A 26,279-nucleotide genomic window follows, 5' to 3' on the forward strand; every position below is an offset into this window, starting at 1 on the left:
ATGACTCAACGACAGATTTTACAAGGTAATATATTCAGAATTCCTGGACAATTGGCGGTGGAACCATGGAACCCACCGCAGAATTGGGCAGACCACGCCTGTTTTTATCCACATTTGAGAGAGTAGCCTAGCCCTAATTTAAACTGCTGCCATCCATGTCTGTTGTGTTCTTCAGCTTTCGAGCAGTATCAGCAATCAAGGGTGCAGTTTGTACAAACTGTTGCTGAACTGGCAACCAGACCACAAAACATCGAAACCTTACAAAGTGCAGGTAAGAAACAGCCTACTAACTCGCTAGGCTGGCTACACCTGCTAACATTACTTGGACTACTAGCATTCAACTACTTTCTTTCTTTCTTTCTTTCTTTCTTTCTTTCTTTCTTTCTTTCTTTCTTTCTTTCTTTTTCATTTTATTGATTTTATTTTCTTATATTTCTATTCTCATTCGTTTTTACTATTTTATTGTGTTTGCTGTAGGCTACTGCAGTGCTTTTCCCGTTTGGTTATTATTTTACCTTAATGGGGTGACGCTGGAAGTACTTTTAGGTAGGGGGTGCTGTAAGGAAGGGACTCAGGTGCCATATTTAGAGGAATATTTAAAGGAGAACTTACCTCCAAAACACTTTTTTTCAGCTTTTAACCAATATATATGACTTTGGGGGTGATGTGTGAAGAATTCTGGTCAAAATTTCCACATTTGACACCAAACTGTTGCCATTTTACCATTGGTATCATTTTTCAGCAGCATACCTGGCATAAGCGCCCTCTAAGGGTGGAACACTGCTTTTTTTTGTGCCCTCAAATGAATGGGATATTTGGTACATCCTGACGTCAGGGTGGGTTTAGCGCGTGCATCTGGTGAATCTCCAAAGCCTATACAACTAGGCAAGATGGAAAAACCTCACTTAGTATCAGGCTCCAGAGGGCTTTAACTGAAGTAAAAAAAAAAATCTTGTTTGCTCTTAAAATACTGAACCAAACGTCGTCAAAGTTGGCACATGTCTTAATTATAGTTAGTTTCCCGCTGAATGTGTCATTACTTTATTAATATCTTACCTGGATAAGCTCGAATGATGATGTTTATATTATCAGTCCGAGTTGGAAGCACTCTCTCGCGGCCAGTCAGGCGGGAGAGAGTCTGCTCTCATGCACATGCACGAGCCCCAAGCGGGGGCGCGCGCAGCAGCAGCAGTGCTCTGCCTCATGGCTGAAGCGGGGGCTTTTGCATGGGATGAGAAGTTCAGTCTGATATTTCCGCAAACAAATCTCATCGCAGTTTAGCGCACATGTAAAATATAACGCTATACTACGACGTGACAACGCTGCTCTAAACACATCGGCTACTAAAATATATTTCCCTGCATCTCATACTGAGAGATTAGATCGGTATTGAGTTTGGACAGACTGAATCCTCCTGGTCCCATGCAGGAGCCTGTTTCGCCAGCCAGGGTCTGGGAGGAGGGAGGAGGTGCAGCCTGCAACTGCGCTGAGAGGAAAACTTTTGCACAACTTTTAACAAGAATCACAAAAAGCCCCCAAACTAAAATTAAAAAGGGACTTCATGGCAAGTTGGACGAGGGAATGACGTGGAGAAATCTCGCATTGTGTTACCCCAGTGCGGGGGGTTTGTCCTATTGTGCGGTGTGCTGCGGTAACGAGCCTCGCGTCACTTTGCTCTTAGCGATAGATATAGACGCCACATACACACACATGCAGAAAACTAATTAAATTTCTAGTTCGCCACTGAATTACCAAATTGATATAACTTTCAACCATTTTGAGCAACGCTGGTTCCATACAGGCCACCAGCGTTGGCTAGTTGTTGATATTTATAAAGATATTGCAGCTCTCAAATAAATTATTTTCGAGGCGGTGGGCAAACTGTAATGGCGTCGATTTCCGGAAAAAATTCTTGAGCTGAGGACAGCCAAAGAGTATAGTATAGACAAGAGCATATGTCATTTCTTGGTTTTTTCCATAGGTATTTTCAAATCACTGTTCTAATACATATCTAGGGGGTAAGTCCTCCTTTAATTTTAAATTAACATTAGGATTATACTGTTATATGTCATTATTCAGTATCTTCTCCTTTTCTCACTCACTTTCATGTAACCACCTGCTCTCCCTTTAGTCGTTTTACACTACAACAGACTTGAAAGAAGAGCCAATGCACACCCTCACAGTCTTAAGGATAGGTGCGTCGGAGGATAGGGTCCATAAGCAGAAGATAAAGAATTCCCGCACACCATCCAGTAATTGGCAAACTTTAATGTAACAACGTTTCGGTCGATCAGACCTTCATCACCTGATGAAGGTCTGATCGACCGAAACGTTGTTACACTACAACAGACAGCAACACAGGCATAAACACTGAACTTATTATTATTATTGTGGAAAACCAGATTATGATGAAAATCAAACACTTTTGAAGAGAGCGTATGAAATAAGATTATAGCTGGGAAGCACAAACTGTTTTACTTCGTTTCGAACTCGAGCTCTCACTCTAGTGCCATGTCCGCTGCGTACGCAGCCCACTGGAAGACTGCTATTTTTGCTCCAAAAATGACCTTTAATCTAAAACCGACCACCCACCAGTAGGTGGCGTGGTGCCCCCTGGGGCTGAGGCGGCCACCCGCGTTCCCGCTCAGTCCAGGGATAGCCACTCACCGTTCTTCCAGCCGCGACTGAGGACGTGTTATTCTGAAGCTCCGTGTTAGCTCAACTTGGCGCTCTTAGAAGCTAAAGAAAAAAGGCTTGTTCCGTCTTATATTGCCCACCTCGAGAGGCTTGCGTGGACGAGATTCTTCAGGCTTCGGGGACCCGATCCTGTTCTCTTCACCAGCGGCGTCGGAACAAGTCATCTAAAAGCTAAGAGTGTCTTGATTACAGTTAACACCTGTATAAAAAGCTACCGCTGTGTAGCGTGCTTCGTCTTCCCCGGCTGGGGTAGCGATAGTAGATAGGCTTGAGAGCTAACCAAGGTCCGCTCTCAAAGTGTGAAAGCTAGCTTGGATACGTGCGAATAGCATTATTACTGTTTAGCACAGAACAGTAGGCTAATTAGCAGGCTGCGTCCCCGGACGGGGCAACGCACCCAGTGTTGTTGTAGATAGCTAGCTTGCACCCGTGCAGTTAGTATCTTGTGTGCTAGCACAGTAGGTGCAGGCTACCTCCGTGTAGAGCGCGCACGTTCACTCCGGCCAGAGTAACGTTAAGTGAGAGTAGTAGCTAAAGAGCCGTGCTCTCCAGATTAGCTAGATAGCTAGCTCGCACCTGTGCGGCTAGCATCTAACGTTGCGTAGCACTTCGGCTACCTTTACCGTTGCAGGCTTACTGCTAGTTAGCTTACACGGTACAACCCCCGCTAATTCCTGGTACAGTCTGCGGGTGCTTGCTGCGAGTTAGCTTCGCTTAACTCGCGCAATGAACCAGGCGGCTGCCAAGAGAAAGGGGGGGACAGCCAGGTGCTGTGTTAGCTGTGATGCTACGCTGGCCGGTTACGACCGGCACAATGAATGTGTGTACTGCCTAGGGCATGAGCACGCTGCACAGGCGTTGCTGGAACCTACATACTGCTTGTAGTGTAGCTATTACTGGCGTCGTCCCCGGAGGGGGTGCTCTGAGATATTAGCTGAGCGAATACGCTAGCTAGGTAAGCTCGCTCCACACGAGTGTGTTAGCCGCTTCTCTCAGTACTTACGCCATCTTAGCCAGCTTGCTTGTCTGCTAAGTGTTGCTTTGCCGCCGTGCAAATAGCATCTACTAGATTGTAACTTCCTCTGAGGAGTTTCTTCTGAGATTGACTAGCTTCGCGGGCCGCTGGCTTTCAGCTTGCGGTCACGCTCGCTTCCCCGTGTTACTCAGGGTAGAGGCTCGCTGCACTGGCTTGTGCGCAGGCTTGTGTTAGCGCACGCTTGTCTCTCAGTGCTTATGCTAGCTTAGCTAGTGGCTTGTTCACGCTTGTTCTCTCGGGTTAACAGGTTGTGGGTATTGTTGCCTTCCCTTTGGGCTGGGCTATTGCCGCTTACGTTACCGTTGCACGCGCACGTTCGCTAGCCTCCGGGTTGCTTACTGTCTAGGCTGTGCTTCAGGCTAGTTTGCTAGCTTGCTTAAAACGGTACTCCCGCTAACAGGGTGCGGCCTGCGGGAGCTTGCTATTTTAGTGATTAGCTTCCTGCTTCTCTTGTGCTGCTGAGCAGGGAAAGTCAGCGAGGGGATGGGCCTTGTGTAAAACTACATTGGCCGAGTATGAACCGGCACGATAGGTGCGTGTCCTGCCTTGGGCATGAGCACGCTGCACAGGCGTTTTGAACCCTCGGTCTTGCAGCTGCTGGGCTATCTTCAAGATGGCCGTCCTGCGTCTCTCCTTGAGGAGGACATTCCTCCCAGCGGTACGCCTCTCGAGAGAAATGTGTCCGTTGAATCTCTCTGACCTGTCGTGGGTGAAGCCCCTGCTGCTCAGGGCGAACAGGGCCAGGGGCCCCGGTCCGAATTAGAAGAGCAGTCTGGAGTTAGAGCGGGGCAAATTCCCTGGGTACGACCCCCTAGTCGAGACCGCCCAGGAGGAGGTTCCCGATAGGGAGGAGGCTTGGGACGATGCTAGCGCCGTCACTGCGGAGGCTCGAGCGAGCCCTTCAAGGGAGCAGTTCGTGGGGTGATGCCCAGGGCCGCAGCTAAGCTGGGCACTGCCTGGGCTGAGCCACCCCAGCCCCTGCATCAGTGCTACAGGGGTGCTCTTCAGGCGTGGCAGGCATCTCGCCCGCCGCGTCGCATGCCGCTAACATGGCTCCTTGGTCTACAATAGACGTACCGCCCCTTGCTGGCGCTACACGTCCAGCAGGGGTTTCAGCTCGCCAAGGTCTGGGCTCAGTGCCAGCCTTTGGCTTGTAGCTCTAAGGACAAGCCCACCGCCCTTGGTGCCCAGGGCCCGGGGGGGTGGGGGCTCTCCGTGGGTCGCATCCCCTTTGTTGGGGCGCCCCCTGCAAGCGCAAGGAGCCTGACAGGGGGCCCAGCGCACCTTGGTCCATGGCCACGGCCTGGCCTCAGTTGGCAGCGCTCAGGTCAAGCCCACCGGTTGGCTCACCAAGGCTGGGCTCAGTGCCAGCCTGCGGCTTGTAGCTTTAGGGACAAGCCCACCGTCCTCGGTGCCCAAGGCAGAGTCCTGCACCGGGTCGGGGTTCCGCGGGGCCCCGCCGGGTACCCGCAAAAAAACGCGGGGGGCGGGTAAAAAATACACTTCTGTAAATTGGTGGGTCGGGCGGCGGGTAAAAATTAATAAATGCGGACGGGCGGCGGGTGGAACAACGACAACGTATGAGCCTTGTATGTTTTTCTGTTGCACTCAGATGGAGGCAGGGGGTGTGTCTGGCAGGGGGAAGGTGTGTCTGGCAGGGGGGGTGTCTGGCAGCTGGTCTGACTCCAACAGGAGAAAAGTTTCTGACGCACGTTTTCGCTAATTTGTTTACATAACCGGCATCGTTTCAAGTATGCGCATACTGTGCAATGTGTGATGCTATATGGACTGCACAAAACATTCAAAACTCAGCTGCGGTCAAGGTGATTGATTGGAGACAATACGAGTCGGACAGATAATATAGTAGGCTAACGTTAGCTTCCAGTCAAACATACACACTGGCTGTTTTCATAGCAACAGGCAACAACAGGTCATGGATGGATAGCGTGAAAGTGGAGAGGTCTCATCCCAACGTGGATTTACGTTCCTCCAACAGCAATCATAAAGGCAGTATGGATTATACCGGACATATTGGAAATAGCTGGTAAGTCACTTTGCTTGCTGTAACTGTCTGTGTGTCTGATAGCAGAGCTATCCAGCTGGTTAGTGAGCTAGCAGCTGCTAAAAGCTAATTAACGTACATCAGCTGACGAGTCTCGGCCAGAAAGACTGCTGTTCGCCTCTCGTGTGAAACGGTGGCAGTTTCGTTTGGTTCACTACAAAATGTTTGCACTGCAGATTAACGGTTATTATATATATGCGGTTCCGGGTCGGGGGGCGGGTCTCATGTCTGCGGGGCGGGGTGGGTTGCGGTACTGATTGATCATATGTGCGGGTTCGCGGAGCGGGGTCGGTACTGCACGTCGCGGGGCCGGGCGGAACCGGGTCTTGAAAATCAGACCCGCGCAGGACTCTGGCCCAAGGCCCGAGTTCGGTCGGGAGCTCTCCCAGGGTCTCATACCCGTCATCAAGGCTCGCCTTGGTCCATGGCTATGGCCTGGCCTCGGCTAGAGGCTCCCAGGACAAGCCCACCATCAATGGCGCCGTGGGCCCATTGCTGGTCGGGAGCTCTCCTGGGGACCGCACTGCCGTTGCAGTCCCCCCAGCCTGCGAAAGTCGCACGGCGGGGGGGTTATTTCGATACAACGCACCCATGGGGCGCGTCAGTAGGCGGAGCTTGCCTTGCGTAAGAAATTCTCCCCCAGCATGCACAGTTTCTACGGAGCTGACCATGCGGCGGGGGGGAATAGCCTCTCACGTCCTGCCCCCCCCCCCCTGACCAGAGGGGCGGGTTCCGCTCCTTTTGGCCACAAGAGACCATCTTTGTCCAACAGGCCCAGAAGGGATACGCTCTACAGTTTGCCAGGCCCCCACCCACGTTCGACGGGATCCCCGATTCGGCCGTGGAGCGGGAGTCCATGGACATACTCCACAAGGAGGTTATTTCGCTCCTCGCCAAAGGGGCGATTCGCTCGGTTCCCAAGGCAGAGGTGCGCTTGGGTTTCTACCACAGGTACTTTGTCGTGCCCAAGAAGGATGGCTCCATGCGTCCAAATTTGGATCTTCGGCGTCTCAACAAGACGCTGAGGAAGTTCCCGTTCCGAATGCTCTCTTTTCCCCGCCTGTTCAACGCGTTGAGACCAGGGGATTCTTTACTTCGGTGGATCTGAAAGATGCGTTCTCCCATGTCCACGTGGTCCAGAGACACAGGAAATACCTGAGGTTCTCCTTCCTGGGGAAGGCTTACGAGTTCTGTGTCTTGCCATTCGGCATGTCTTTGAGCCCGCGAACCTTCACGGTGTGCATGGAGACAGCCTTGGCTCCCCTCCGCGTGAGGGGGATCCGCATCTTCCTCTATCTCGACGACGCTCTCATAGTGGCCGACTCGAGGGTCCATGCCACGGAACATACCAAGGTGGTGACTGATCACCTGCAAACCTTAGGGTTTTTGGTGAACTGGCAGAAGAGTTGCCTCGTCCCAGCGCAGGCGGCGACCTTCCTGGGGCTCGAGCTAGACTCCCGGGCCTTGCGGGCCCGCCTTTCGCCAGAGCGACAGGCTCGCACGGTGCGGACAGCAAAGACGCTAGGTCTGTGCCCCTCGGTGTCAGGGCATCAGTGCACAGTCATGTTGGGCCTGATGGCCCCAGCACTGCATGTGCTCCCACTGGGGAGACTACACATGCGCCCGTTTCAAATCTGGTTTCTCAGGCTTCGCCTGGACCCGGCCAGGGACCGTCATCGCAGGGGTTCCTCTGACAGGTCAGGCCCGACAGGTGCTGGCCATATGGGCGGACCCCCATTACCTCTCGAGAGGCACTCGGTTGGGCCCTGTCCCGCTCAAGTTGGTGATTCGCATCGACGCCTCCCTCTGGGGATTGGGTGCGGTTTGCGGGCATTTTTCGGCGAACGGCCGGTGGGAGGCTCAGGAGCTTCGCCACATAAACGTGCTAGTGCTGGAGGCGATTCGCCTGGCTCTACTTCACTTCCAGCGGCTCATACATGGACACCATGTTCTGATTCGCTCAGACAATATGGCGGCGATCGGCCACCTGAACAAACAGGGCGGTGTGTGGTCGGAGGCGCTGAACCAGTTAGCAGCGGAGATTCACCTGTGGGCGTATCCCCGTCTCCTTTCAGTGTCAGCGGTTTATCTGCCGGGACGGCTGAATTACGGGGCCGACCTGCTGTCTCGAGACAATCCCCGTCATACGGAGTGGTGCCTCCACCCTCAGGTGGTGGAACAGATTTAGGCCAGGTTTGGCGGCGCCCGCGTTGATCTCTTCGCATCGCGGCGCGATGCACTGTCCACTGTGGTTCTCGATCCAGGAGGACAGCCCCCCGTTAGGTCATGACGCGCTAGCGCACGCATGGCCACGGGAGGGGCTCTATGCATTTCCCCCGGTCCCCCTGGTCCATCAGGTGTTGGACAGGGTGAGGGAACAGTGCCTCCGGCTCGTTCTAGTGGCCCCATTTTGGCCCAGGCAGACATGGTTTGCGGACCTGGTCTCCTTGGCGCAAGGTCCGCCCTGGGCCCAGGTGGAGGGGGAGGTGTCATCGCCTCAAGCAGGTGGAAGCTAGCAGTCTGGCTCCTGAACGGGACCATTTGCTAGCCCAGGGCTTGCCCAATAATGTGGTGTGCACTATTCAGAGTGCTAGGGCTGCTTCGACCTGCTCTCAGTACACGTACAAGTGGTGGGTCTTTTCGCGTTGGTGCACGAATAAGGGCGTGGATCCAGTGAACTGCAGTGTGCGACCAGTTCTCTGTTTCCTTGAGAGCCTGCTTGACGCGGGCCAGTCCCCGCAGTCGCTTAAGGTGTACGTAGCCGCGATTTCTGCTTGCCACATGGGAATTGAAGGGAGCCCCGTGGGGGCGTGCCCTTTGGTCTCGCGCTTTATGAAAGGAGCGCGTAGGCTGCGCCCGCCGTCGCGGTGCGTCTTTCCCAAATGGGACTTGGTTACGGTGCTGGACGGGCTCACGGGTCATCTGTTTGAGCCCTTGGACTCCGCCGATCTGAGATTTCTGTCTTTGAAGACCGCGCTGCTGCTGGCCTTGTCGTCAGGAAAGAGAGTTGGTGACCTGATTGCCCTCTCGGTGCAGCAGGCCTGTATGGTTTTTGGGGATGATGGGCGCAGGGTTACGTTGTGACCTAACCCGGCTTATCAACCTAAGAATATTAATGCCAGCTTTAGGTCTATGGTCATAGACTTGTCAGCATTCTGTCCCCCGCCGTTCAGTTCGGGCGAGGAGAGGCGCTTGCACATGCTGTGCCCCGTAAGGGCGCTCTCGGCCTATGTGGCCAGGACGCGTTCGTTACCCACTACAAACCAGTTGTTGGTCTGCTTTGGGCAGAAGGCCCAGGGTGGGCCCCTTTCCAAGGATCGCTTATCACACTGGATAGTGGAGGCGATTGCTTTGGCATACTCTGCCATGGGTAAGGCACCCCTGGAGGGTATCAAGGCGCATTCTACGCGAGGCGTTGCGACATCCTCCGCGTTGTTGTGTGGTGTTTCGGTGGAGGACATGTGCGCTGCGGCCTCATGGTCCTCTCATCACACGTTTGTTAGGTACTACAGCCTTGACATGTCCGGTTCGCGTTTGCGCATGCGGTACTGTCAGTGGCAAGAAAGTAGTATCGTTGCCGCTCTAAATGTCATACGGTCGGGCATGAACGTTTGCCATGCGGCCGTGGTTCACAGATGCCTCTCGAGTCACTCTGTGGGGTGCTCCTGGCAGCAAGGGCGGTTGAATTTGGCACTAGAGTGAGAGCTCGAGTTCGAAATGAAGTAAAACATTAGGGTTGTACTACAACCCGGGTTTTACGAGTGAGAAGGATAGCTCTCTTTACCCAGCCTTGCTGCGTCGATGCGTCGTTGGTTGCGTCGATTCTCAGCGGGCTGGAAGAATGAGTGGCTATCCCTGGACTGAGCGGGCTTGACGTAGTCACGCGGGTGGCCGCCTCAGCCCCAGGGGGCACCACGCCACCTACTGGTGGGTGGTCGGTTTTAGATTAAAGGTCATTTTTGGAGCAAAAATAACAGTCTTCCAGTGGGCTGCGCACGCAGTGGACATGGCACTCGAGTGAGAGCTCTCCTTCTCACTCGTAAAACCCGGGTTGTAGTACAACCCTAACGTTTTTTAATGCATTTTGTTGCTGTTTGCAACACAAGACAGCCAAATCCAACAATTTCGAAAATCCCATCTCTTGCCACCAGGGGGTGCTGCAGCACCCACCTTCCAGCTCCCTTGGGTAACTTTGATTGAATCCTCCTTATAGTGTATATGTTATGTACACTACAGCAGAAACTGGAACTATGCCAGCCCCTGGGAACGATTTTGTGGCTTTCACTATTTCAGTGTTTTGAGAGCTTGTGGAATCATGCCGAACAGGTTCTCTCTACTGTGGAGTTGTGCAATGTTAACGTCCCTGTCTGTCTCTGTTTTTGACGTTGTTTGTAACGCCGGGTTGCGGCTATGTGCACTTTTATGCCCAAGACAAATTTCCCTCCGGGGACAATAAAGTATATCTCATCTCATCTCATCTCATCTCATCTCATCATCTCCTCTCCTCCCCCCCCCTCCTCTCATCTCTCCTTCTCCTCTCCCCTCCTCGTCTCCTTTCCCCTCCCCTCCTCTCATCTCTCCTCCTCCTCTCCCCTCCTCTCCTCCTCATCTCCTCTCCTCTCCCCTCCCCTCCTCTCCCCTCCTCCTCTCCTCCTCTCCTCTTCCTCCTGCTCTCCTCTGCTCTCATCTCAGGTGTGTTGTCCTTGCTGCGCCCCCTGCTGTTGGACGTGGTACCCACGGTGCAGCAGACAGCGGCTCTGGCTCTGGGCCGGCTGGCTGACCACAGTGATGACCTGGCCGAGGCTGTGGTGAAGGGAGACATCCTGCCGCAGCTCGTCTACTCTCTGGCCTCACAGAATGTCAGTCACTGCACAGACAGACAGACAGACAGACAGAGAGACAGACAGACAGGCAGGCAGACAGACAGACAGGCAGAGAGACAGACAGACAGCCAGACAGACAGACAGAGAGAGAGACAGAGAGACAGACAGACAGACAGTCAGACAGACAGACAGGCAGACAGGCAGACAGACAGACAGACAGGCAGTCAGACAGACAGGCAGGCAGGCAGACAGACAGACAGAGAGAGAGGGAATGAGAGACGCTCGCCCTGCGGGGCACCAGGGCCAGGCTTCTGGATGTTGGGCTAACTTGGCAGTCAGCCTGGGGGGCTACTTCAAAACCTAAGGGCCCTGACCACTGGTGAAAGTGGGCCGGAACCGTCCGGAACTCAGTTCCGTTAAGAAATTCTGTGCCTGAACGGCGTTCCTGGAAGACACGCAGCTGCTGTCAATCAAAATCCGATTGGGCTGCTGCTCGGCTGTCTAAAACCACGCCCTGTGCCCGCCTACGCAGCAGTCAAGCGCCGGGATTGGCCAGGAGCAAGTCTTTTGTCCTCTTTTGACAGCTGGAATCTCCCACACCACAAACACTGCACAGCACACAGCCCAGCGATTTCATGAACCAACTGAATTGCTCTTGAGAGCGGACATTGAAATGAATGATGGTCACATACCTTCCTTAGTGTATTAACGCTATTGAAAACGTAATACAAGCTTTTAACACATTTCCCACACCACAAACACTGCGCCCAGCCCAGCGATTTTACTAGGCCTAACCAAATTGCTCTTGCGCGGACATTGAAAATAAATTACTGTAATATATTAACACTAATGAAAACGTAGCACAAGCTTTTAACACACAAATGATTTTTAAACATATTTATTTCAAAACATCATTGTAAAATTCAGGGCTTTAGCCAAAGCTTCAATAACAGAGCTCAGCTGACAGTTGAACTTGCAAATGAAAAATATAAAAAATAGGCTACAGCACATAGGCCTAGCTTCTTCTTTTTTTGGCACAGCTATTCATTCGCCCCAGTCCAGCAGTTTGTTCCAGGCCAGTGAAGTCCCAACAATCTACAAAAACATGCAATAATATAAAATCATAGATACAAAGTTGATCATACACAATCAATAAAGCCAAAAGTAAATGGTTAGCCTTCCCAATGGCCAAGGGCAGCATCTGTTATTCTGGCCTCATAAGCATCACATAAGCACAAGCATTTCTTTTTGGACTCTACTTTTTAGATTTTCAACTCCCTTCCCTGATCTTAGGATAATTTAAAAACTACATTTTTATATCCCTTCTGTTGGACTCTTTTTTACATTTTCAATTTTCTGTTCTCTTGTAAATTTTATTTCCATAATAAACCATTCACAGAGTTTCATTATCGGAAACTCTGTGCATGGTTTAGCCCGGCATCTCTCGGCCTGTCTCGGAGGGGAGTCCCCGGATGGGGGTCCGTTGCTGTGGCCTGGGTGGGCCCGTCCCCTGCGTGGCCTGCTCTCAGACCTGTTCTCAGTCACTATGCTGGTGGCTGGGGGCTGGGGGAGCGGGTCGCGTGGGGGCTGGGTCCGCCCGGGCCGCAGCAATGGGCCCCTATAGCACAACGACCTCACAAGGTTCCTCCTCAGCCAAGTCACTGGGGCAATCCATGTGGCGATCCATGTGTGGATTGCCACCATATGGTGGAAAGGTTTTCTTGCGTTCACTGGGGGTGAGGGGGCGCCGCTGTGTCCCGGCCTGGCCTTCCCTCCCACGCCTTATGTGGGCGGGGGCCGGGGCGGGGGGCATCGGTGCTCTTCATCACTGGTCGAGGGCTGCCGGTTGGTTTAGAACAGCTTAGGTAGGCGATAGATTAGCTACAGCCTAAGGCTGACCTGTTAGAGTGTTCAGGCAAAGATTAGACTAGAGCAGAGTAGGATAGGCCAGATTAGGCTGTGTGTGCATGTGTGTGTCTGTGTGCATGTGTGTGTCTGTGTGCATGTGTGTGTCTGTGTGCATGTGTGTGTCTGTGTGCATGTCTGTGTGCTTGCGTGTGTCTGTGTGCATGTGTGTCTGTGTGCATGTGTGTGTCTGTGCATGTGTGTGTCTGTGTGCATGTGTGTGTCTGTGTGCATGACTGTGTGCTTGCGTGTGTCTGTGTGCATGTGTGTCTGTGTGCATGTGTGTCTGTGTGCATGTGTGTCTGTGTGCATGTGTGTGTCTGTGTGCATGTGTGTCTGTGTGCATGTGTGTGTCTGTGTGCATGTCTGTGTGCTTGCGTGTGTCTGTGCATGTGTGTCTGTGTGCATGTCTGTCTGTGTGCATGTGTGTGTCTGTGTGCATGTGTGTGTCTGTGTGTGTCTGTGTGCATGACTGTGTGCTTGCGTGTGTCTGTGTGCATGTGTGTCTGTGTGCATGTGTGCATGTGTGTCTGTGTGCATGTGTGTGTCTGTGTGCATGTCCCAGTTAGCTCTGGTTAATGTTTAGAGTAGTCGGTTGTCTGATCTTCTCCCCCCCCTCTCTTTCTCTTTCCCCCTTCCCCCGCTCCTTCCCTTCTTCCCCCTTCCTGTTCTCCCCTCTCCCACATTTCCCACTCCCCCCCCACCTCCTCTCTTTCCATGCTCTTTCCTCCCCCACATCCCACCGCCCCCCCCTCCCTTCTCCTGCTCTCTCCTCCTTCTCCCCTCCTCTGCTCCTTCTCCTCTTCTCCCCTATTTTCCCGAATCCCTGCCACTTCCTACTCTCCCCTCTCTCACATTCCCCCTGCTCTCCCTCCCCTGCACCCTCCCACCTCTCCTTCTCTGTTCTCTTCTCCTCCACATTTCCCATTTTCTCTCCACCCTCGCCCTAATCCGGGCCCGTATCCTACTCCCTCCCCTCCCCCAACCCTAGACCCTACCTCTACCCTGGCTCTCCCTCCCCTGCACCCTCCCACCTCTCCTTCTCTGTTCTCTCCTCCACATTTCCCATTTTCTCCCCACCTCCTCCCTCTCACATTCCCCCTGCTCTCCCTCCCCTGCACCCTCCCACCTCTCCTTCTCTGTTCTCTCCTCCTCCACATTTCCCATTTTCTCCCCACCCTCGCCCTAATCCGGGCCCGTATCCTACTCCCTCCCCTCCCCCAACCCTAGACCCTACCTCTACCCTGGCTCTCCCTCCCCTGCACCCTCTCATCTCTCCTTCTCTGTTCTCGCCTCCTCCACATTTTCTATTTTCTCCCCACCTCCCCACCTCCCCCCTCTCCCAACGCTAGACCCTACCTCTACCCTGGCTCTCCCTCCCCTGCACCCTCTCATCTCTCCTTCTCTCTCCTCTCCTCCTCCTCCTTCATTTCTATTTTTCTATATTATCAATTGTTCAAATGTTATCTTTATTCTGTATATTCTTGTTACTGTTGTGTCAGCTAGAATTAGCTAGACATACTTTCTGTGAAGCCCTCTGAGACATGCTTGTGAATTAGGGCTATATAAATAAACTTGACTTGACTTGACTTGACACTGAGGCGGTGGTCAGAAAGTCAAATAACCGCAGCAACACCAACAACTACAGCAAGGCTGCAATGAGGATATTATTATTGAAAGACAAAATCCTACATCGCACCAAAGCATACAATGTAGCCTACCGCGGTTATTCATAATAGTTCACACAGGAGAGAAACAATTTAATTGTTCAGTGTGTGGTAAATATTTTGGTCAAAAAGGAGAGTTGAAATCACACATGATAGTCCACATAGGAGAGTCTGTTGTTGTAATGTTTAAACAGGCCTAAATAATTCACTATACATATTGTCAAGTGTTTCTAATTTCTACACCATACAGGCATTCAAAAAATGGATGTGTGTGTTCAGGGATGCATGAAGCTGGGGGCGGGAGGAGGACAATATGAAACGATGAAGGTTGGGGTAGTATAGTTCCTGTAAGAAATTCAAACCACTTTCACCCCTGGCCCTGACGTACATACACGCTTATTATCAGGTGCCCCTACGGCCACTGTTCCAGGCCGTTTCGCGGGCTGTTCTAGCTCTATAATGCTTCTGCTTCGGAATTCTCCTTTAAGTTAAAATTGGGGACAGACACCCGATTAGAGACGGTGGATGCAATTGGGGACAAAAGCTGTGTCCCCAGTTGGTAAAAAGCAGATTTTTGCATCAGTGGTTGTCAGAAATACAAGGTTAGGGTTAGGTTCAGGCAAGTAGGGGTTATGGTTAGGGTTAGGGTAAATCTCCAGGGAATGCATGTAAGTCCATATATACATAATATACAATATACATTTTATATGTAAATACCCCAAAAGTGACCTATGTGTGTGTGTGTGTGTGCGTACGTGTGTGCGTACGTGTGCGTGTGTGTGTGTGTGTGTATGTTTGTGTGCGCATGTGTGCCTGCGTGCAGAGGTTCTATAAGAAGGCAGCAGCATTGGTGCTGCGGGCGGTGGCTAAACACTCTCCTGAGCTGGCCCAGGCTGTGGTGTCCTGTGGGGGGGTGGATGCTCTGGTCCTGTCCCTGGAGGAGTTTGACCCCGGGGTGAAGGAGGCTGCTGCCTGGGCCCTGGGCAACATCGCACGGCACAACGCCCGTAAGATCAACTCTGTGTGGGTGTGTGTGTGGGTGGGTGGGTGGGTGGGTGTGTTTGTGTGGGTGTGGGTCTGTGTGTGTGTGTGTGTGTGTGTGTGTGTGTGCGTTTGGGTGAGAGAGAAGTGAGTCACAATGGAACCACAGTTTGAGAGCATTGTCTACACACTATAATATATTTTTTACATCAAAAGTCCCACTACTACACATGTTTTTGTTACCCAGGAAAGCAGCAGGGGGTAGCAGCAGCAGCATCGCCTTTTAAACTTTTAGATCGCACTCTCAACCTGCATTTTTCTCCACGGCTGCAGGCTCTCTCTTCCCCCTCCCTTCTCCCTTCTTCTCTCACTGCCCAGCCGCAGTGTCAAGCCAGCCAAAACAAAATGGAAACTTCCGGTTAAAAATGTCAAACTAATGTAATTTTTAAACAAGTAAATAGCCTCACTGATGCACGTTGGAGGAGAAAAAGGTGTTTCAACAAACGAAGCAGCAAACGTATCAAAATACTCGTTTTGATGTTAAGATCAGAATCAGAATCAGAATCACTTTTATTGCCCCAGTATGCAAGTTACATAGGAGGAATTTGTCTCACATCAATATACAGAGATAAGAAGTAGGAAGATAACTAAAGACAATCACAAAGTTGCAAGTGCAATCAAATCAAGTAAATATATACAATATGTACATGAGTGGTGAAGTGTTCTGTGGATGATAAATATGAATTTACGTTGGATTTACATGAGATTTACAGACTGAGTTAAATAGATGTTAAATAGGCAGTGGATTTACATGAATTTACAGTCGGAGTTAAATAAGAGTTTACATTGAATGTACATGAAATTTACAGGCTAAGTTAAATAGGCATTACATGTGCAGGGAATTTACATGAATTACAGTCCCAGTTAGACAGGCATTAAATTAGATATGAGGGGAGTTCAGTTGAGTTTAGGAGGAGGTAGTGCGTTTGTGTGTGGGGGGGGGGGGTTGTTGGTGAGGTCCTTCGCGGAATGGGTTTCCGGGCCTTGTTGTTGAGGCTGATGGTGGTTGGGAAGAAGCTGGTCTTGTGGTGGGTGGTTCTGGTCTTGGCAGACCTCAGTCTCTTGCCGTGGGGGAGTGTCTTAAAGAGTTTGTGGCCAGGGTGGGAGGGGTCATGCAAAGATTACATAATGGTTAAACTGTGGCTGTAAAGCATTACTCAAAATGTTAACGTTAGAACAAGGGTTTTATTTTGAAAGAGCTAAAGCGGACGACCTATGCGCCTGGGCTGTGTGGGGTGCACTCGTGCATTACCATTACCATCACCATAGTTACCATTGCATGTCTCCTCTGTAGAGCTGTCCCAGGCCGTGGTGGATGCGGGTGCGGTTCCTCTGTTGGTGCTGTGCCTACAGGAGCCAGAGGTGGCACTCAAACGCATTGCAGCCTCGGCCCTCAGCGACATCTGCAAACACACTCCGGAGCTGGCCCAGACCGCTGTGGACACCGGGGCCATCGCACACCTGGCTCAGATGATCCTCAACCCAGATGCCAAGCTCAAGGTGGGACCCTTATTTGGCCATTTTCTGTCCAAATCAGATTTTGTTTTAATCCTACAAGCCTGGCTTCATCCTCGTATTGGGACTTTACATATTTGCAGTTTTCTGCACCATAATACTTTATTCTGCTTAACTTAGACATGTCCTCATTCATAGAGACTTTTTGTCTAGCAAAAGCTAAATTTGCTAATCAGTGTAAAAACAACAGGCAGGTATCTCAACCAAATCAGTCTACAGCCAATCCCGAGACAAAAGTCTCATCAAATTCTATTAAATGCTATTGAATGAAAAAACAGTAACATTTACACAGCTACTGGCAAATCTTGACCCCCCCCCCCCCCCTTCCCCCCTCCAGAGGCAGGTTCTGTCGGCGCTGGCCCAGATCAGTAAGCACTCGGTGGGGCTGGCAGAGATGGTGGTGGAGGCGGAGATCTTCCCGGCCGCGTTGGCCTGCCTCCGTGAGCCTGACGAGTATGTCCGCAAGAACCTCACCACGCTGTTGAGGGAGGTGGTCAAACACACACCCGAGGTACACAACTACACATAGACTCATCATGGCACACACATATGCCTAACACACACACACACACACACACACACACACACACACACGCCTAACACGCACACACACTCACACACACACAGTCAGATACACATGCCTAGCATACACTCACACAGTTAGACACACACAGAGAGCCAGTAATCAGCCTGTGTGTGTGTGTGTGTGTGTGTGTGTGTGTGTGTGTGTGTGTGCGTGTGTGTGTGCGTGCGTGCGTGCGCGTGTGCGTGTGTGCAGCTGGCCCAGTTGATAGTGAACTCTGGTGGCATGGCAGCAGTGGTGGATTACCTGGGCGATTGCCATGGAAACCTGCGGTTGCCGGGCATCATGATGCTGGGGTACGTGGCGGCTCACACCGAGAACCTCGCCATGGCGGTCATCGTCTCCAAGGTGTGTGTGTGTGTGTGTGTGCGCGCGAGCGCGTGCCTGCGTGCACTCCTGCGTGTGTGTTCATTCTCAAAAATCATATCTCTGTATTTTTAAGTATGAATGATGATAGAAGAAAAGACAATATATTATCTCTGTATTTTCTATGGGTTAAATGTTCCGTTTTAAAGGAGAACTTCACAGAAAAACAATGCTGATTTATTTTGTAGGTTAGCCTACATGATCTCACACATCCTAAAACTGTAAACCGTTTTGGAGGCACTCATTTAGTCTGACAGTTATTGAGAGTTGATTTGAGTTAAAGCTGATGTCAGATGGCATTCATGCACAATGACATCACTGGCATCAACTTTAACTATGGACGAAATCAAAGATCACAATATTTTTGAACAAATACCTTTCACAAAATATTCAGACAATGAGATTTCTGGTAAATAATAGAACAGCTACAACAGACAGGTAAGTTCAGAAAATTACATCACTTTACTGTAATGCTGCCTTTAAAACTAGGAAAAGACAACACTTAAGCCATATCACGATATTATGATATCCAAAATCTAAGACGACATCTAGTCTCATATCACAAAATTGATATATCAATATATTGCCCGGCCCTACACATGACAATTAAACTCTCCACTGAAACCGATGAATCTCCTTCAGTGAGGAGTACCGGTATGTAGGTCATAATATGATCAGTGCCGTGTGCCCTCCCGTCCTGCAGGGGGTGCCCCAGCTGGCCCTGTGCCTGTCTGAGGAGAGGGAGAGCCACATCAGGTCTGCAGCGGCCTGGTCGGTGGGTCAGATCGGGCGTCACACGCCGGAGCACGCCCGCGCCGTGGCCACAGCCAACCTGCTGCCCCGCCTGCTGCAGCTCTACATGGACCCCAGCAGCTCAGAGGACCTGCAGCTCAAAGTAAGATGATGGGACGGCTAACACCACTGGCTGTTTTGGGGCATTCCTTTTGTATTGGGAACTAGGAACTTGGATCACTCCCGATCCAAGTTGATCGCGTTCCATTTAAACAGTCGGCAAACCAGCCAGGATAGCTCTAGCCAGGCTAGCCATTGTTAGCAATAACAATGGCTGTGAAACAGTGAAACAGCATTTCACTGTATTTCGCACATACAAACACTGTAGCAACATGTCCACAGTATTGTGTGTACGATTTAATAAGACACAAATAAGACAGAAGTGGTAATAAACAATATTTACTACAACTTTCACTACTCTTGAAGTGCAGACCTACCATCTTGGATTTTGTGGTTGGAGCTGGTGAGGCTCCCGCGAGATCGGGGCATAGATATTTTATTACTATAGATGGGTCACCGCGGGTTCCGCCAATTCTAACAAGTGGTAGCAGCAAGTCTCCTAAATGGGCGTGGTCAACCACTGACTCAGACCTGCCGAAAGTCTATGCGTGTCTGTGGAAACCATGGGCAAAACCCACGTAACAAAATGACAGGAAGTGAGTTGAAGTTGGGTCGTCTTGCTTGAATCTCATTGTCTTTGATCGGGGTGGGGAATCCAAGATCAGGTGACCTTTGAACTAGTTCCCAGTACAAATGGAATGGGGCAGAGCCAATGAGTTTAATTTGTGTGTGTGTGTGTGTGTGTGTGTGTGTGTGTGTGTGTGTGTGTGTGTGTGTGTGTGTGTGTGCGCGCGTGTGCGTGCGTGCGTGCGTGCGTGTGTGTGTGTGCTCTCCCAGAGTAAGAAGGCTCTGAAGAGCATCCTACAGAAGTGCACCTACCTCCCTGCTCTGGAGCCGCTCCTGTATGACGCCCCGAGCAACATCCTCAAACACGTGCTCTGCCAGTTCAGCAAGGTCTGACAATTAAACATCAAGACATAACCAGCTACATTTTCATCCAACAACTGCTCTCTATCAGAGATTGATGTAGCACATTGGTTCCCAAACTGTGATTGTCCGCGGGGCTCCGCCTGGTGGTCCGCCACAGCAATTTATGCAATTTATTATATATTTTTTATATATTTTTTTACATATACAGTTTTCACATAATACACATGAGAGTGAGGAGTAGACTTAGAAATATCACAATATCTTGGAAAACGATTTTGAAGATCTACTTTCAAAGACTGTAGCGGGCTCAGTTTTAAAGCCAGGACGAGGTTTTAAGTAGCATATGAAACTAGAAGACCTAAGGCTTCGATTGGTACCAACCATGTAATGCTAGCTAGCTTGTCAAGAAGGTAGCTAAATCACGCTCCAAAGTTAGGCTAAAGTTTGGCGAGGGATTTTTTTTTTTTCAAAATGGTCCTCTTTTTCAGAGCCTAATGTTGGCAGCTGTGTGTGTGTGTGTGTGTGTGTTCATTTTGAACCCGTAGCCGCCGCCGTATGTTGTTACTTAGCCTTTCTGATACTATTGCACGGTTAAAGCAGCTACGAGCAAGATTTTCGATTGTTATTAAACAGTCTAAATTTTATATCGATGCCTCACATCTTAACTCTAATAGTAGACGAGACCAACGCCGAGTAGTCTCGCTTGAACGGCGAGTGAATCGGCGAGTGTTGTCTTGATGATTAGTCTGTCTGCGGGCCGGGGCAGATCAGGAAGGGAAATGAAACGGTTTGCCGCAGCCACTTCGGCCTTAACTACAAAATTATTAAATTACTTTCAAACAAACTGTTAGAATATAACGAGAGATGTTCGCGAGAGTAGAAAGCCCTTTGATGTAGCAAAACATCACAGAAATGAGCAATGTGATTATGAGGCTATGGCTGTAAATGGATGTTTACATTATGTTTAATGAAATTTAACTAAACTGGTCTTGTCTATACTCTGCCATTCTAGTCTCTGATGTTTTAGAGCAGTGGTTCCCAACCTTTTTCGACTCATCGTCCACTTGAAAATCAAAAATAAATCAATTGTGGCTCACATCTGACCGTAAACAGTACGGAGGCCAAATAATGTGTTCTTAGTGCACTTTCTATTTTAATAAAATTCCATCAGCACCACAGAAATCAGAAACTAAAAGTGAGGGGCTGTCTGCAATAAGCTAATTAATGAACAATTGATTACAAATTGAATAACGGTATCAGTCAACAATGAAGAAATGCATTCTCATACATGATTCTCTAATAATAATACACCCCGCGGAGATCATAATCTTTTGCCCACTTGCAATACCTTTGCGGCTCACAGGTTGGGAATGGCTGTTTTAGGGGAATAAATATCAAATGTATGCTCTCATAGTGTGAGATATTTCCAGGGTCCTGACAGGATTCTCCCTCCTCTGGTGCAGGTGCTGCCTCATGACAGCAAGGCGCGCCGCCTGTTTGTGACCAGCGGGGGGCTGAAGAAGGTGCAGGAGATCCAGGCTGAGCCAGGCTCTGTCCTGCAGGAGTACATCAATGCCATCAACAACTGCTACCCAGAGGAGATAGTCAGGTATCTGGGGGGGGGGGGGAGGGGGAGGGGCACGGGGTGCTTCAGACCGGAGGAAGTTCGAACCGATGCAGGTGATTGGAGAAATACGAGCGGATGTCCCGCCTTTTAGCACATCGCCCTATCATCGCTCATTATTTTCCCTGAGTTTCCCTTTCCGCTTTGGCCAAGTTTTCCCTACTTGAAGTACAGATGTGTAGGTGGAAGCATTTGAAAATTGCGGGAGCCAACAAATCTGTTTGAAGAGACTAGCTCTGCCCCAGCTGCCCTATACTGCACCAAATCAGACATCCGTGAGCAACATCTCATCATGCAATAATGCAGCAGTATCTAAAATAAATAAATGATTATTATCATAATAAAACGCTGTGCATTAAACTTGTCTGGGTTTGGTGTTAATTGTGATAATAACAATAGTAGTAGCACAGTCAGATTCTAGCATACATGTTAACGGTTGGATTTTAAACCATTTACATAATACACATCTAGCTATTATGGGCCAGTGCAGATTAATACAATAAAAGAAGAAAACAACAACAGCACTTGTTTATTTTGTTTTAATATAGTAGAGCAAGTAGACTAATGAATCAAAAATAAGGAGAGCCTACAACTGAGATATGAAGAATCTCTCTCTCTCTCTCTCTCTCTACCTCTTCCTCTCTCTACCCCTGTCTTCCTCACCTACCCGTCTCTTTCTCAATGTCCCTATCTGTCCCAGGGTGGACACATGGAGAGAAGTAAAAAGTACATTACTGTAGATTGATATGGTGATATGAGACTAGATATGGTCTTAGATTTTGGATATTGTAATATCCTGATATGGCATAAGTGTTGTTTTTTCCTGGTTTTAAAGGCTGAGCTTACCACACTGTTCTGTTCTATTATTTACCTTTCCCCACTTAGTCAATAAATCCACATAACTGATGATTATTTATCAAAAAATCTCATTCTGTAAATATTTTGTGAAAGCACCAATGTCATCCTGACAATATTGTTGCAATATTGATATCGATATCGAGGTATTTGGTCAAAAATATTGTGACATTTGATTTTGTCCACATCACCCAGCATCATGTGGCGTTGGCTTACAACATTTAGCCCACTTCGTAGAAAATACTATATATAGAGAGCCAGAGTTCCGCCCCTTCCGGACGGGGCCTACACGCACCAGCGTCTGAAAAAATATGAACGGCGAGAGACAATCATTTTTTTGATCCCGTTTGAATTGTGCCATGAGGTCAGGGCCGCGGGAAGTACGGGTGGTGCAGGTGCTGCAGCACCCCCTAGTGGCGAGATATTTTTTTTTTTTTTTTTTTTTTTTTACAAATGTAATTAAAAATATTTTGCGGTGCACTATGTTCCTTTCTTGTTTGGGAATGTTTCGGGAAATGATTGCATTATTGATATACTGAAAATATAGCCTATTTAAATAGAATGATCAACAATAACAATCAACTCAAGTTACATGCTTGTAGGCTAGAGAAGAAGAAGAAGCTCGCATGCGCGCACATGTGTTGAACCAACCAACAACCAATACGAATTGTTTAATCTGGCAATAAAGAAACGTGAACTTGACATGCTATTTTATAGCCTACTCAAAAATGCACCTCCCACTATACAGCAAAGAGAGGAGTGAATGTTTCTTGATATAATCATTGCCATTCAGATCAGAATAATTAGTTTAGTCATTAGTCGTTTGCTGATAATATTTCTATCATGTTAACTCTGTGTCATGTTAACTGGTGTATTCAGAGCAAATCTCCCTTCCTCCCAGCACCCCCTGCTTAAAGTGACTTCCAGCGGCCCTGCATGAGGTACACATATGAGGTTTGTCAATTTAAAAGACAATTTTGCAGGTCAAGAAAGTCATAGTTTGTCGTAAAACTGTTGCACTATAAGTTATAAATAAGAAAGACTACACACAACCAGTCGCATAAGTGACGTCAGGCTGCCAGGCCATGATGTTGTGTAACTAAGCGTTACATTTCAGTTTTAGGACAAACTACGGCTTTCTTGACTTACAAAGTTATCTTTTAAATTGAGTCAAAATCATGTGTGTACTTCATGGCACAATTAAAATGTGATCAAAAAATTATTGTCTTTCGCCATTGACCACCACCCTTTTTTTTCTACGCTGGTGCGTGTGCTGAAACAGGAAGTAGGTGGTGACTTTGGCTCTCTATTGTGCATCGCTGTTCTGCCTAAAAATACAGAGATATGATTTTTGGTACATGTCGCCCAGTCCCCTGCCAGAAGAAGTGGACTGTTGGTCACCCAGATAAATGTGGATGTCATGCGGTTGTTGGTTCATCAGGCTATGGTTTCAGAAAAGTTTGCAATTAAGCTTTTATTATCAGACAAAGTCCCTGACTCCCTGGCTCAGTGATATAAATCGCTCTGTAGTTGTGTGATGTGCAGTGTTGGGGGTAACTCATTATAAAAGTAACATATTAGATGTAATATATTACTTTTAGCAGTAACTCAGTAATATAACGTATTACCAATAGGATTTCAGTAATATTATGCCAGTTACTTTGTCAAGTAACACAATTAGTTACAAATTGAGTTACATTTGTTTTTTATCAAAGCACATATTTAAATAAAGATACAATCATTTCCTAATCAAGTTGTGTGTTTTTATGCAAATAACCACTATAGATGACAATAGCAAAGAAAACGATACCATTTAGAATTTTGGATGGTTTACACATGACTTCAAGATGGTTGAAATTCTTTTTCGGGAGGGTTCTGGGGCGGCGATGTCATTCTGCTACTGCTGTTATTTTGGCGTAAGCAATGCAAAAGTAGCATAAGTTACTCTACACAGACAGTAATATTGTAAAGTAACTTATTATGACTTTCAAATCAAAGTAACACGAATATGTAGTATATTACATTTTGAAAGTAACTTGCCCAACACCGGTGGTGTGTAGTTGTTCACTGGTTCAATTCCCACCGTCTCACTCTTTACACATTCAAATCAGATCAGGGTTTCTACGCAAGTATGGAATTAGATTTTAGTGTTTTCCAGGTCTGGAAAAGTACAGAAGAAGGAAAAGAGAGTCTGGAAAAAATATTTATTTCCAGACTATTGTCTATTGTGACTATCTGACTATTAATTTGTCTAAATCATAAAATTCTGAATTTTGACAAAATAAATTGATAATACAAGCAAGTGTTTTATCATGGCATCAGAATGTAACATACATGTTAACAGTTGGATTTTAAAACCGTTTAAATTAGTTACATAATAAACATCTAGCGGACCATAGGTTTCATTTACATTACAACACAAAGTGACACCCTTGTGTCAAAAAGAGAGAATCCCACCGCGCTTCAGCTGTAGAGACAGGCAGGTCCGGTGCATCACAGGAGGGACGCAAAATCACAAAGGAAGAAGTCTGGAGCAACTCGGGCCATGACACCCTTGTGTACTCAGATGTCAAATGTGGTCTGACAGAGAATTCTGGACATTTGCGTCTGGAAAGTATGGAATTTTGAAATGGAAAATGTGTAGGAACCCTGTCATATGCCAAAGCACAAACTGAGAAATAGATAGCAGTGTTTCCCCTACCATTCTACAGGCCTGGCGGGCCCGCCAGGCCAGATTTTTTTTTTTTTTTTTTTTTTTACTGCTCTCCCCAAATTTTCAATAAACCTTTATGGCATATTATTTATTTATTTATTTATTTATTTATTTATTTATTTATTTATTTATTTATTTGGATGGGACAGTGCAAAATCAATGAACACAAAAACCATGAAGCAGATACAATCACCTGGAACATAATAAGAGTGTAAAAATTGCCGGATTTAGCACGAGGCTAATTTCCATCCGTTGTCCCCGAAAGACATAAAACATAGAATACATAAAACGTAAAACATAAGTAGCAGCAATACGTAAAACATAAGTAGCAGCAGTACACTCAAAAATACGTAAAACATAAGTAGCAGCAATACACTCTAAAATACATAGCAGCAATTACACTTACAAAAAATAAAAATACATAGTAGCAATACACAAAAAAAAGAAAAGAAAACATATTACCTGTGGACACATGACTGGTTGGACTTCAGCCATTGTTTAAGTCTACCTTTAAAAGTAGCAAGGGTGGGGCTGTCCCTTATGGAGACGGGGAGACTATTCCACGTTTTCTGCCTTTTATAGACTTACAATACAACAATACTGGTGTTGACAGTGTTGACAGTAATGGAAGATGCCAAATCATTCAAAACAATCAGAGCCATATAATAGAAGAGTTTCGACATCTCCATTCACTCCAATGGACCAGTTTTTTTCCAGGAAGTAGAAAGTGGAACTCTTGAGTAAAAAAAGCAGCACTGTCGAGTTGCAGCAAAATAGACAGTTTGTGTTGTACTTTGAAAGGGTTTTTCATCCCTTGAATCAAATTGTACAATATCAGCTTTATTTTAGCATTTAAAAGTAGCGCGAGACCCATTCCTGGTTGTTCATTGGCTAACGAGTCTCGCATTTTGGTCCTCCGCTGACGCCACTCTCTTACTAGAGGACACTAAAAATAATAAGCATTTTGCTTTGAGAAGCATTGTGCCAGTGTGCAGCGCTGTTCCAAAACGTGTCAACGTGTGTCGTTGCCTGGGAAACGCACATCCCATAATACAACTGTTCGCATCGCATCCCATAATAGTATGATGATACTTGGGATGCCATTGCCAACATAACATAGATGTGAACAGGTTAGCTAAAAGTTTAGCGTCGCCAGCGAGGGCCCCCACCGTTGCGGTCGGGGTACATTTTGAAATCCCTCCAGGCCAGAAATTTTTTCTAGGGAAAACACTGGATAGACAGGAACCATACAGAGTCTAGATGTGTTTTGTAAGGTGTCCCCCCGGACCCCACTTCGCGCCTAGCGGCCGCCTCCTACTGGGTCCGTGTGAACTCAGACCAACTCCCCATGTCAGTAAAAGTTCAGCTAGCTGTGGTTTCCTCTCATATCTCTGAAAGTCGTCAGGGGTGGGACCCAGCCAACCAACCCAACCAATATTAATAATAATCCGTACAAAGCATACAATATAAACAAACCAAAGAGAAAAGAAATAAGAAGAAAACAATAAATAAGAAAAATAAAATAATATTATGTATATTGTTGTAGGTACTACTCTCCTGGCTACTCCGAGGCTTTGCTGGAGCGGGTGGAGAACTACCAGCCGGCCTGA

At 48.2% G+C, this 26,279-nt stretch overlaps 1 protein-coding gene across 1 annotated transcript; it reads left to right on the forward strand.

The window, feature by feature from the left end:
* spag6 (sperm associated antigen 6) lies at positions 1–26,279 on the forward strand (the record flags this gene model as incomplete). The annotated part of the gene is made up of 11 exons (XM_083632277.1): positions 1–25; positions 176–271; positions 10,488–10,654; positions 15,014–15,197; positions 16,526–16,731; positions 17,084–17,257; positions 17,525–17,677; positions 18,399–18,590; positions 19,385–19,501; positions 20,941–21,086; positions 26,216–26,279. 11 exons carry the CDS (start codon positions 1–3, stop codon positions 26,277–26,279), a joined length of 1,524 nt encoding a protein of 507 aa, XP_083488403.1.

The sequence above is a fragment of the Poromitra crassiceps genome (assembly GCF_964638095.1).
Source record: "Poromitra crassiceps genome assembly, chromosome: 2".
Classification (NCBI taxonomy): domain Eukaryota; kingdom Metazoa; phylum Chordata; class Actinopteri; order Beryciformes; family Melamphaidae; genus Poromitra; species Poromitra crassiceps.